The sequence below is a fragment of the Muntiacus reevesi genome, chromosome 8, assembly GCF_963930625.1.
Source record: "Muntiacus reevesi chromosome 8, mMunRee1.1, whole genome shotgun sequence".
NCBI lineage: Eukaryota > Metazoa > Chordata > Mammalia > Artiodactyla > Cervidae > Muntiacus > Muntiacus reevesi.
Genome location: NC_089256.1, coordinates 82,642,937 through 82,657,121, shown reverse-complemented (window position 1 = coordinate 82,657,121; position 14,185 = coordinate 82,642,937). Strand labels below are relative to the sequence as shown.

Here is a 14,185-nt window from a genome sequence, read left to right as displayed (position 1 = left end):
CTATCTGTCTACTGTCTACTTACATTGTGTGTATGCGTGTGTGTGTGTGTGTCAGAGTATTATATACTTGTCTTTGCACCGCCCACTGTGTAATGTTTTTTAAACTGCTTATTATTAATGATTATGTGTGGGTGTTTTTTTTTTTTTTTTGCCTATTTTCTCTTCTATGCCAAATTTCAATCAGCTTGTCAAATTTTACTAAAGGACATACATTTTAACTATGGCTTTTCTTCTTAAAGCCTAGTTCTCTCTCTTCTCAGTAAATGGCATCATTACCCTCCTAGTTTAGTCAAAAAACTTAGGAGTTATTAATATCTTGAGTGCTCTCTCTCTTACTCATATCTCATTCATTAGTAAGTCCTGTGGCTACTGCCTCCAAATTGTATCTTGAATCTGATCACATACACAAATAAATTTATTAGTAACGGCAATATGTCCTTATTCTTAAAAAAAAAAAAAAATCCCTGCATGTCATAGTCTCATTTTTTGAGTCTCATAGTCTCAAGCAGAAGTGGCCAGGAAAATGCTGGGCATCTGATGACATTAGAGGCGCCATCTCTAGACTGCTTCCCTCTAGATTCTTTACATGTGAGCCAAAAAGAACCTCTAAGTTGTTGACCCACTGGGTTTTTTTTGGTGTCTGTTATTTGAAACCAAACACAATTATTAAAAAATAGGGGTCTTTTAAATCTGCAGCATTGAAAAGATTTACTATACATTTGGAAACCAGATATACTGTTCATAATGAAATTCCAGACATTAAGAATCTAAACTTAAAAAGCAGAATGATTAAAAAAAAAAAATCAGACCATCGTTAGGATGAGGTAGTTATTCACACTATTTGCCAAACTGATCTGGTTTGCTCCCTTGCTGGGTGCACAGTGGGACAGCACTTCCTGCCTCCTGTGGTCACATGAGGCCATGGAGCGCATTCTGGCTCGTGAATTGTGAGCAGAAGTGGGAGGGGCGCCTGTGGCCCAGAACATTTAATTGGCTTTGTAAGATCACTCAGAGCTCCCTTTCCTCTGCACCACAGTGACCGACAGTGTTCATGGCAGTGGCTGCGCCATAAGCCTGGGTCCCAGAATGAGGAAGGAAATCTTGCATCTTGTTTATTTGTTGATGTATTTATCTCCCCCCTCCCTCCTTGCATTGGGCTTCCCTTGTAGCTCAGCTGGTAAAGAAGCTGCCTGCAATGCAGGAGACCTGGGTTCGATCCCTGGGTTGGGAAGATCCCCTGGAGAAGGGAAAGGCTACCCGCTGCAGTATTCTGGCCTGGAGAATTCCACAGACTGTGGATAGTCCATGAGGTCGCAAAAAGGTGGAAATGACTGAGCGACTTTCACTTTCACCCACCTTGAATTAGAATGTAAGCGTGAGAGCGGAGATGCTGTATCACTCATCACTGTACCTCCAATGCCTAATATAGTAACTGACTCATAATTAATGTTCTACAAATATTTGTTACTGGTTGATTTCGACTGAGGCTTAATTTAACTTACAGATTACCTTAGGAGTGAGCTGGGCATTTTTACAATGTTATATCTCTTCCTTTATTTGGCTGATTTTTTAAAGACTAGCAGTAAAGATTTAATATTTTCTTCATACAGGCCTTGTGCACATATTACCGAGTTTACTGCTCCATATTTTACAGTTTTTATTGCTATTGAGAATGGGTTTTTTCTCAGTTATTGCTGGCTATGAGGAATGCTACTTATCTTTGTATGTTGATCTTGTGTCTTGGCCAGAATGTCTTGGTAGGCCATTCAGTTCTCTGAGTTTTGTAGGTACGCGGTCACATTGTCTACAAATTTCCTTGCCTTTCCCTGTGACTTGGGACTCTTGGGTGACTGGCTTATAATTTGGGGGCTCCATGAACATTATTTAAATTAGTATTTCATGATATTTCTATACTACAAATGTACTTATTTGGTATTCTGAGAGGTTCACAGATCACAGTTGAGAGGTTACATCCCTCCTCTTTCCTTATGAAACTGATGTTTGTTATTCATAGGCTGTGTCAGATACTGGATTACTACGAGCCTGTAACAAGGATTCTGAAGACCATGTATATGTGGGTGGGAGCAAACATCATCAGTAAACATTTGAGGAAAAGCAAGAAGCTAATAACCCCAGCTGGGGACAAGTGTGGTCAGGTCATCGAACTGGTTGATGTTGGCCAGCTAGCTCCAACACATGATCTGAGGAATGGAGGCACTTCTCCAACCTGAAATAGAAACTCTGGAGGGTAGCTGACATAGAGAAGGTATCAAGATTCTGTTCATGGCCTTTTTGCCCAAACCTCTAGGGAAGCAGCACCCCATAGGAGGAATATTTTTATGGAAAAGAAAGCTGTGACTTTCAAGAAAGGAAGCCCCCCACAAGCTGAACTCTCCAAGAAAGGTCTAAGTCTTGGAGAATATTGGGTTACCCTTTGCCTCTAACATGCATAACGCACTGGGTCTCAGACTCAGCACAGTGCAGCAGCCTCAGCTCCCTTGACTTGAGACAGAGTCACAGATTCTTCCACTAGGCTTCTTAATAGCTTCTGTGCCTGCTTCCCAGGTAAAGAATCTGCCTGCCAATGCAGAAAACACAAGAGATGCAGGTTCAATCCCAGATTGGGAAGATCCCCTGGAGGAGGGCATGGCAACCTACTCCTGTATTCTTGCCTGGAGAATCCCATGGACAGAGGAGCCTGCTGTCCGTGGGGTCGCAAAGAGTTGGACACAGCCGAGCACACACGCACGTGCTTACTGCCTTCCCACTACCCGGCACAGTGCTTTTTGCACATGGAAGTTAAGAAATATTTGTCTAATTCCTAGCATAAAGATACATGCATTTTGAATGAATATGTTTGACTTTTGTCAACTTGAGAAATAAAAAAATAAAAATTTGTCCATATTACTCAAGATAAAGCCAAATATCCTATAATCTTTTGGCAAACCTTAAGACTTCCCTACTTCTGGATATATACATTTCATGATGAAATTTCTGCAAATATTTTTATGCAAACTTATGTGTTATATTTTTGACTTGACAAGTATTCAGTAAAGGTTGGTGGTGCAAGATGTCCCAACACATCTTTAGCTAGAAAATTGATGGAGAGTATGGAGGTTTCCCAATGGGTAAAGAGAGCTTTATGCTGAAAGTTAGATTTCAAGGGTTAAGGATGCTAATTTGGAGAGAGGGTAGCAAATGTGAGTCAGGATACCTATTTTAGGAAGAGACTGGAGTGCAGGAGACCTAGTTACCAGACCTGGGTTTAACAGTCAGGACTGGGACTTATTTAAAAAGGGAAAAAAATAAGATAAAATTAAAAAGGCATTTGTCTAGTTGTTAAAATTAAGACCCTATGTTATGACTAGGTTAGTGGTTAGGATGGCCCTGTGCTGGGTCTTCAGTTCAGTTCAGTTTAGTCACTCAGTCGTGTCCAACTCTTTGCGACCCTATGGACCACAGCACGCCAGGCCTCCCTGTCAATCACCAACTCCTGGAGTCTACTCAAACTCATCTCCATTGAGTCAGTGATGCCATTCAACCATCTCATCCCCTGTCATCCCCTTCTCCTCCTGCCTTCAATCTTTCCCAGCATCAGGGTCTTTTCAAGTGAATCAGATCTTCGCATCAATTGGCCAAAGTATTGGAGTTTCAGCTTTAACATCAGCCCTGAAGATTGGAGCTGTTCAAGTAGCTGATCTCTGAGATCAGGATTGAGACTACAATTAGCTTCTAAAAGAGGATCAAGTGGCCTCAACTTGGGGAGGAGGCAGTAAAGGCTTGGGCACCATGTTTGTCTGATAACAGCAATTAAGAATGGCAAATAGGGAAATATGCTCCTGCTATCCTCATAACAGACTGCATTAGGGTTTTCCAGAGAAATAAAAGTTATAGATATAAATATACAGAAGGAGGTCTATTATGAGGGATTGACTCCTGCAATCATGGAAGATTGACTCCTTCGATCATGGGAGCTGTGAACTCCCATGATCTGCTGTCTGGTGGCAGTTTCATTCCAAACCCAAAGGCCTGAGAACCAAGGTAGAAAGTGGTGTTAAGTCCCAAGGGCAGAAGACGAGCATCCCTGCTGAAGCAGAGGGCATATTAACCCCTCTTCTTCCTTTTTGTGGCCTTCTCAGGTAGTGGTAAAGAACCCACCTGCCAATGCAGAAGACACAAGATACCTGGGTTTGATCCCTAGGTCGGGAAGATCTCCTGGAGAAGGGAATGGCAGCCCACTCCAGTATTCTTGCCTGGAGAATCCCACGGACAGAGGAGGCTGGTGGGCTACAGCCTATAGGGTCACAAAGAGTCGGACATGACAGAAGTGACTCTGCAGCAGCAGCAGCTGCTGCCTTTCTGCTCTACCAAGCGCTTGATGGATTGGATGATACCCTCCTGCACTGGCGAGGACAAACTTCTTTACTCAGTTTACTGACTCAAATGCTAATCTCTTCCAGGAATACTCTCACTGACACACCCTGAAGTAATGTTTTGCCATCTTGGCTGGGCATCCCCCTTTAAATTGACACATAAAATTAACCATCACACAGACACTGGAAAGGGAGCACCGTACTCTTTTGCAAGGAGCCATACAACTTTACATTACCTCTCAAAAAAGTTGCTAACAATAAATCTCATTGTTTTTTTTGCTCAGTTGCTAAGTCGTATACAACTCTTTGAGACCCCATCGACTGTGGGATTCCACGATTCCCTGTCCTTCACTACTTCCCAGAGGTCGCTCAAACTCATGTCCACTGAGTTGGTGATGCCATCCAACCATCTCACCCGCTGCTGTCTCCGTCTCCTCCTGCCCTCAATCCTTCCCAGAGTCTTTTCCAGTGAGTTATCAGAGTCTTTTCCAATGAGTCTGCATCAGGTGGCCAAAGGATTGGAGCTTCAGCTTCAGCATCAGTCCTTCCAATGAATATTCATTTGACCAAGCAAATTATAAACCTATCTGCTATCCCCATGACCAATAATAAAGCAATCTTCAGTTCCAGGGACCATTTGTTTCCATTTCTTTGTGGCCAATTCTCAGAACTGTGGCAGCTCACATCCTGGGTACAGTCTGGTCATCAGGGAGCTCATTTTTTCACCCTGGGTTTCAGTGTCTATAAGACGCTCACAGAATATGGCCCAGAACATGATCTATAGTCCTTGAGAAAGAACTAAAGGCCCTTGACTAGGTTTAATGACTACATTATCATTATTGTCATCTTTGACTGTTTTCCTTTGTTCCCGCATTTCTCACTTCTCTGATTAAACTTATTCTTTGACTAAAATTTTTCACAGACAAAAAGCAGGCAGAGGACACGGGGGTCGGGGAAGGCAAGGACCATAGGGTCCTGCTCCATTTCACTTGGAAGCAGCATGAAGTCATAACAACATCATGTAGATGTTATTATCCCACCCTGTCCTCTTACAACTTTGATTTCTTTTTAACTGCAATGAGAGATAATGTGCATTGCCAAAGTGCTCATGAAATAACTTTGAACAATTACCTCAAGTACCTTATGAGTATGGCATTAATAGAATTTGATAAACAAAACATTTTTGGAATTACATATTTTGATTTAGGAGAGAGAAGCTTATTATTTATTTCAAAATACTAGAAAAAGAAACTTTGACAAAACTGGATGTGGCAGGGGTAAGCAGAAGAAAGTAGTGGTTTATAGTAGGTATCATAAAGATTCCCCAAGATGAATATCTGTGAGTATTTATTGTTTATCAATAAGGGCCATGGGCTCTACAAGGTTGAGACCCATTTCTCTATATTTGCTTCCTGAGAAATCTCATCCATTAATCTGGCCTCGAATACACGTGGTTCAAATCTAACTATTTCCTTGGCTTCAGTGTCTTTGAGTGAGTCCCCATTGCTTACGCATTATACGGCAGAACAAAAACCAAATTGTTAATTTAGTATTCAAGCATCCTCCAACAAGGTGCTCTTCACACATGACCAGATTCGATCCCCATCCCACACCCACACGTCTTTACTCAGCTATATCAAACCTCAGCTATTCTCAGAACACACTGCACTCTTCCTCTCCTCTGATTTCAATTCCATTGTCCATCTGGGAAAGCCTTTCCCTTTCCTCCTCTTTCATTATGCAAATGAAACATCATTTGAAGGCCACTCATCCCGAAAAGGACTTCTGATCAGAATAAGCAGAGTTTTTGCATTCCTATGGTACTTCCGAGTGGACCTCTTTTTTTTTTTTATGACACCTCACATTCCAGTTATCATTGCTATCTTTTACCCATCTCAAAAGAAGCAGTCAAAATGTCTGAGCACCAAAGTAGGCAATCAAAAGCATGTCCATAAAGACACTAACCAAGAGGCATCTTTGTTTTCATAAGCATTTTAAACTAAAATTTTACTTCATTCATATAAGGGATTTCTAATTATGCTATCTCCAGATGCCTTATTCTATCCTCTGCTCTGTAACGCTGTGACTAGGGGCCTGAAATTCAACATTTCCTAAGTGTTTTTTTGCCAGTTGGCTTCCAGTTAGATTCTGCTAGTAAGACACACCATTGGAAACTCACACGGCAGGGACAGGGGAGAAGGCAGTGTTTGTTCTCTACACCGCTCTCCTTCCTTTGCAGAGAAGCATTCCTGGGGTCTGTGTCCATCCAAAGGAAGGTTACTAGATTCAGCAAATAAAAATAAACAACAACCAATTAAATTTGAATTTAAGATAAGCAACAAATGCGCCTTTATTTTAGGCATATCCCATTTAACATTTGGAACAATACCTACACTAAAAAATTCTTCCTTGTTCATTTGAAATTCACACTTATCTGGTGTCCTGTATTTTACCGGTCATCTGTACTGAGGAGGCCTCAGCATTTCGTTTTAATTATCTTCCCTTACCCCAGCTTCTGGCTTGATTCTGTCTATTTCTGAGTCTTTAAGGACTGACTCTGCGGCATGAAGTAGGTTTCCCAATTTGGTTTCCCTCATTGACAGCTTAGGATTCAGCTTCTTCTAGTGTACAACTCTGATTTCTTAGTTTATCCTCTAGAAAGACTGGAAAGGAGAATGTCAGTGAACGCAGTAGAAGTATGTGAGAAGCAGCTATGCAGACCTGGCCCTCTGATTTTTTTATCCTGAAGCTGACTCCAGTATCCTCTCATGAAGCCGGGCAAGACCATATAGTTCAGTTATTCAAGGGCTATCTTTGTTTACACCTGTTTTCTGGAATTTTCATTATTGGCAACCTTTCCACTTTCAAAACTGTCCAAGTGTGGATGATAAATGATGTGGGTGCCCCAAGCATGAACCACGCTTCCTGGACATTGACCTGCAGACCCTCTCCTCTCAGTCTACGGCCCTCACACTTCTCAGCTTCAGTTAAGAACTGCTTCCAGTTCCCTGGATACAATGTGCTATTTCACCCTTCTTTTTGATGGCTCCTGTGCTTCCTTAAGGTTCTACTATCTTATTTACAACAATATTCACACCACATATTTATCTCCTTCATTAGACTACTTGAAAATGGAGGCTGTTTTGATTGAACTGTATGTATTGTCAACATCTTGCATTTAATCTAGATATATTATGTTCTCAACATAAGTTTGATCAATAAAGTATATCAAAATTAAATTATATATGTATATAAACAAAGACAGAAAATAGACAAAAGCAAATTCATAATCAGATTTGTAAATGTTTCAGATGATTTTTAAAAATTTTAATATTGTTTTTATAATAAAATATTTTATAAATAGCAAGGGTGATCATAGAGTATTCTTACACAATATTTTTAAAAATAGTTCAATCCTCAATTGCTTCTTAAAAGGTGAACTCTCAGTTATTCTGTTTGTAGCAGATATACAGTGCTTGCCATTTTGTGTGAACCCAATAAATATTGAATGAATAATCACAGATTCATTGTGAGTGTGAAGAGAAATGAGTGGCTATAAAGAATGGAGATCTTAAAATAATTTTTAAAAGGATTTGCTGACCTATGCAAACCTATGATTTGGATGATTGACATGAAAAGGGAGTCAGTTCGGTTCATGGTGGTCAGGTTGCATGGCCCAGTTCTTCGGGTTCCCCTTGCTGCTGGCTGGGCAGACATTCAGAGGATACTGAGAGCTTCGCATGTAGCTGGGGCCAAAGATATCTGAGTCATCTGTTCTTGTATAAATGCCCATCTTTATAAAGGTGAAGAGTGACTGTCCTCCCCTAGTTCCAGACACAGCCCTCAGACTGTCCCTCTGCTCATTTTAATCACATTGTATTGAACCCTTGTTTGTTTTCATCTTATTTGGGAGGGGGGATAACAATGGGGTGCTGGGGAAGGGGTTCAGCACACACGCTTTATTCTGCCAAGGGAATACAGTACTCTGATAGGACTCTGAACTGGTTCCCTGTCTGGAAAAGGTTAGAAGTTGGAGATGCTTTTTTTCCTTCCAGTTTTACTGGGATATCACCGACCTACAGCACTAAGTTTCAGGCATACAGCATCATGATTTGACTTAACATACATCATGAATGACTATCATGATAAGCAAGATTACAGGTCTTTTAAAATGTTAGCTGATAAACACAACTTGTCAGAGGAGAGGAAGGAAATTTCATCCACCATGTGCCATGTTCTGTGGTATGTTTTCACATTTATAAAATGTAACATAATAAACTATCACAACACCCCTGCTTTTGGCATCATTCAGCACTTATTAAGTGCCAGGGGCTGGATATGAGCTCAGATCCAGTGATCTACCCATGTGAGAGAAAAGCTTTCCTCCTTTGGTGATGTGAATGAAAGTGCAGGTTCTTTCCTGGAGAAAATGGCCCTTGGAAGAGTTTCATGGTTGGAATATCATTTTTTGCAGCATCAAAGAATCTCAACGGGGATAATAAATACCTGTTGTTCTCACGACACCTTTTTGAGAACAGAGCATATTTCTGACAGCTCAGTGCAGAAATGCTTGAGGTCTGAACTTTTTACTTGCAAAGAAAATGGAAAATTAAAATTTAAGCCTGGTCTCACTGGTAGATATATGGATGTTTTCAATTTGTGACTCATTGAGCTGTAGGTTTATGATTTTTGCATGTTTCTATCTGTATGCTCTAATTCAGTTTTCCAAAAGTTCATTTTTAAAAAACCAAACAAAAAGTTATCACGGGAAAACTAGGGATGTTCCAAGTCTGCATAAACTAAGCAAGTCACATAACCACATCCCAATTCTCCTTTATCTGTAAAGAATAAAGCCAACAGAATAAGCTGCCACTGTCTTCTAAGAGATGAACTTCTATTATCTTTACTTGGTCAGACCACGACTGAGTTTCTAAAGTCAGACCTCCCACCTCCACAGTAAGAAATTTTTTAAAAAGTTCCCTTCAATCCTCAATTTTAAAACAAATTTCTTGGTGACACAACAGAGCTTGCCAGTAACACTCTTGCACTCCTATCTTTATCTGCATAATATCAGAATGATTCACAGAAAACAAATACCTTGCCTTTCCTCAGGTTTAGCCAGGACATATGAATCCTTAAGTGCTGTAGGACAGTAAGAAAGAATGTTGAAACATTTGTAAAATTTTCCATGAAAATTAACATTGAGAAAGAAATTACTCCCTTTTACTCTGAATATTCATCCAGAATTTAACCCCTCATCTGGTTGACTACCCTGAAGATAAGGTACAATTGGTCAAATGGGAAACAGAATAAAGGCATTTATGTATGATTATCCTCATTATAGCCAAAAATAAAAGTTTTACCCCAGTACTAACATCAGGTCTCATAAGGAACATATCAAGTTTAATATGAAATGTGTGTTACACTTTTTCTTTTAAAATTTAATTTATTGAAAGTACAGAGATGGAGAAGAGCTGGTACTGTAGAGTCCTTAAATTCATCTTAGGAAATACGGTCTGACCACATGTGTAAGCTGAATTACTCTTTACATTACTGCAGACTGCAGCCTTATTTGATTAGCTTATTTCAATTACATTCTTTTTTTCCTACATGTTATTTTGATTTTCAAAACTAAAGGAGAGTTTTAAAATAGTACAATGAAAACCCAAAACTCCTCACCTAAACTACCAGTTACTGATTTTTGCCATGTGCTTGTGTGTCCTGAGCCACTTGAAATTAACTTGCTGGTATCACCCCTAAGTACATTGGCATGTATCTCTTTAGAACAAGGACATCCTCTTACATAACCATAATATCATAATTTCTCTCAAGAAATTTAACACTGATAAATAATACCATCTAATACACAATATATAGATATAACAATATATTAAGGATAGTCATCATCAAATGCCCCCAACTATAATAATAATAGTTTTTTTGGACAAAGGATCAAACCAAAGATCACACAGTGCACTTAGGGATCATGTATCTTAAGTGTATCTTAACTTAGATCATTCTTCTGCTCCTTTTTTTTCCTTCTGTCTTTCATGACACGGAGATATTTTGAACTTCAGGTGCGTTTTTTGGTAGCATGTCATACAATCTAGATTTGCCTGATGGTTTTCTCATGATAGTCAAACATGTTTTAGGAACAAAAACACTATACATGCATGCTTGCGTCCTGCTGTTTTTCCATATACATCCTATGCTTTCCCATTTCTGAGACTTTGCTCATACAGACCATCTCTTTAATACACTTCTCCTACACCATTTCTAGGAGGCCTGGTTTGAGGTTGAACCTTCTCTAGAGTGATTTCCCTAATGTCTTCCATCCTGAAGTAATCTTTAAATTTCCAGACTATATTAGCTTTTCTCTTCTTACAGCATTTACATCTTTAAAAACTTTGCATTATTATTTTTATTCACATCTTTTAACTTTTCCCCAAAGAAACCCACCTAGGGCAGGTCTAATTTATCTTTGTGTCCTCCCTGAAATCTAGCACATCAGTTCACACAGTAGGCAATCAGTATATACATTTGTTGAAAAAATGGATGGATGGATGAATAAATGAATGAAAATAGTACCTCTGGCTACAGAGATAACAGTGAATTAGTTAAGAATTTAATAGTTTTTTAAAAGTTTAATTTCATCACAAGTGCATTTTCTACACCTAGAATAGTCTACTTAATTAAAAAATAAAATGTTAGTTTTAATGAAAACAAAACAGGTACATTATATGCCTCAGTATGTGTGAGCGTGCTCACTCACTTCAGTCGTGTCAGACTCTCTGCAACTCCATGGACTGTAGCCTGCCAGGATCCTCTGTGCATGGGATTCTCCAGGCAAGAATACTGGAGTGGGTTGCCATTTCTTCCCCCAGGGGATCTTCCTGACCCAGGGATCGAGCCCGCATCTCCTGCGTCTTCTGCATCGCAGGCAGATTCTTTACCACTGAGCCACTGGAGAAGCTCCATGCCTTAGTACAGCTCTTTTAAAAGGCACTGAGGGAAGCCTTTCAACCTGAAATTTATTCTTTAGCTTTGAAAAATAGTCTTATATTATTTCTTTGATAATTTCCTATTTGTTTTCTATTCCTTTTGGAATAAAGTCCTAAAAGTCAGACTTTGAAATTTCTGGATTGCTTTTCTACATCTCTTCTTTTCTTTCATACTTTCTACCTTCTATTTTTTAAAAGGTTTTCTTCTAACCTATTATTGATCTTTTTAAATTTTGGAAACCATGTTCTTAATTTCCAAGAGTTTCATTTCTTAATGTAGTTCTTAATTTCCAAGGCTACTTTTTGAGTAGCTTTTTAAATAGCATCCATTTCTTGTTTTATGGGTACAATACTTTTGCAAATCTCTATGGAAATACTGGCTCAGATGGTAAAGAATTCTCCTGCGGTGCAAGAGACCTGGGTTCAATCCCTGGATTGATAAGATCCCCTGGAGGAGGGAATGGAAATCCACTCTAATATTCTTGCCTGGAAAATCCCATGAACAGGGAGCTTAGCAGGCTACAATCCATGGGATCACAAACAGTTGGATATAACTGAGTGGTTAACACTTTCCGTTTTTTTTCATAGAAATATTAGAACTTACTGAAAATTTTCTTCTGTTCCCTGCATTACCTCTGTTAAAGCTTTCTTAAAGCCTTCTTATTTTTATCTTGGTCTTTCCCTCATTAGACATGTTATATATTAAGCAAGAAAACCTCTGTGCACTGACAGTAACTCCGTGAACACGAGCCAGGTTTGCCAACTGCCAGATTGGCTATAGGTTAATTAAATTTTGAGTTAGGTATTATGGTGTGGAAACTCCCAACTGTCAAAACATAAAGGTCTCTTCTCTGACATCATACAGTTTCTGTAGAAAAGCCTTTCTTCTTTTTTTTTTTTTGGCCTAGGGAGTAACATCTCATTCTGAATGGTCACCCAGCAGAGGGGTGTGTGTTTGTGTGTTTTCTGTTCCTTATTCAGACTTTTAGTTAACCCTCTGTTTTCAGTTATGCATTTTGCCCCTTCCCTCTGTATCCTCTGCATCAACCCGCTAAGCCTCAGCTTTATCCTGCTGCATCAGTTACTATTCATCCTCTATCTACATGTCACCTTTCAGAGAGATGTGGAAATCTCTCAACCTCCGATGGACTCTCCTGCTCTTGGTATGAGTTTACATTTTCGTTTTACTTGTTTACCATCATTTTGGTGGTGTCTTGTGAAGGACAGGAGATAAATACGCGTATTCAATTTGCCACCTTTAATTGGACTGCTTAATTTTAAAAGTGTTTGTGTTACAAACTTCCCTCTCCTATAAATCTGGTCTTGTGAATAATGTAAATTTCCTACCAAGAAGATTAAAGAAGTGATTCTCTATATGATTATGGGAGTAAGGGTCAGGTAACTCCGGGTGGTTTAAAGTTTCTTATTGAGTAATCTGGAAAGTACTAAAGATACTGCTCAGAGCAGAGTGAGATAAACTCTCCCTTCATGACTTCAAAAGTCTGGTTACTTATTTACAACTGGGATAAGACACACAGTCAAACAACTAGAGAACTGCTACAAACCACTTGCACAGTTAACTTTTTATCCTGTACCAAAATCATGCTCTGTCCAAATCTTTGATGACCCTAGCTCTCCAACATTGGGAGGAGAACAAGCTGCAGCGTCACACAGGCATGCCCCTCCCAAGTCCTACTCACTCACAAAGAACTTCCCCTTTGAGCTTCTATGACACTGGCTGCTTACTCACACCATAGATTCCTCAGGATTGGCTGGGACTGAAAATAAAACACTGCCCATAATCAAGTCGATAAGCTACAACATAAATGCACGTAAGTTCCTATTCTAAGACTATATCATGAAGCACTTGCTCTCTTCTTTCTTAACATTTTCATGCAAGACCTGGAAAGGAAACACTGGCTCCAGCCATTAGAAAAGGTCTTTAAAGAAAAATTTAAAAAGCCTAAAATGGGTCTGTTGAATTCTAAAAAGCCCAAAGCCAAGCAAGCCCGAATTCTGCTTCTGGGACTTGAGTCTGCTGGGAAGTCTACGCTCCTTTACAAATTGAAGCTTGATAAGAATATTGTGACTATGCCAACAGTAGGTTTCAACGTGGAGATGCTTGAGTTGGCAAAGGGTGTCTCGCTCACAGTCTGGGACGTTGGAGGACAAGAGAAAATGAGAACCATGTGGGACCTCTACTGTGAAAACACTGATGGGCTAGTGTATGTTGTGGACAGTACGGACACACAGCGACTGGAAGACTCCAGGCAAGCGTTTGAACACATCTTGAAGAATGAGCATATTAAAAATGTGCCTGTGGTCTTGTTAGCCAACAAACAAGATGTGCCTGGAGCTCTAAGTGCCAAGGACATCACCAGGATGTTCAAAGTGAAGCAACTCTGCAGCGACCGGAACTGGTACGTGCAGGCCTGCTGTGCCCTCACTGGGGACGGGCTAATGGAGGGGTTCCAGAAGTTAACTGGATTTTTGAAAAGCCGCATGAAATCAAGAGGAGATGCTTTAGCATTCTTCAAGCAGCACTGAGGTCCAAGTGGAGGAAGAGATGCTGATGAAGTTGAAAGGGTAATTTTTTTTTTCCAGGCCAAGTAAGAAAAGCAAATTACCAAGTTGACAAACTTTTCCTGAAATGTTATTTCACCTAAATTCCATTAAACAACTCGGAATAATATCCGGAAAACTGTTACTTTGGGCCAAACACTTTAGCAAACGATGTGGTAATGATAATTGTGAATGAAAATGTTACAATTTTGTGCATGTTTGATGATTCCAAATAATCATATTTGGGAA

At 39.7% G+C, this 14,185-nt stretch overlaps 1 protein-coding gene across 1 annotated transcript; it reads left to right on the top strand.

Annotated features, from left to right (window-relative positions):
• Window positions 1–13,342: 13,342 nt before the first annotated feature.
• On the top strand, window positions 13,343–13,921 carry ARL14 (ADP ribosylation factor like GTPase 14). The gene has a single exon (XM_065942380.1). It carries the CDS (start codon window positions 13,343–13,345, stop codon window positions 13,919–13,921), a length of 579 nt encoding a protein of 192 aa, XP_065798452.1.
• Window positions 13,922–14,185: the final 264 nt, after the last annotated feature.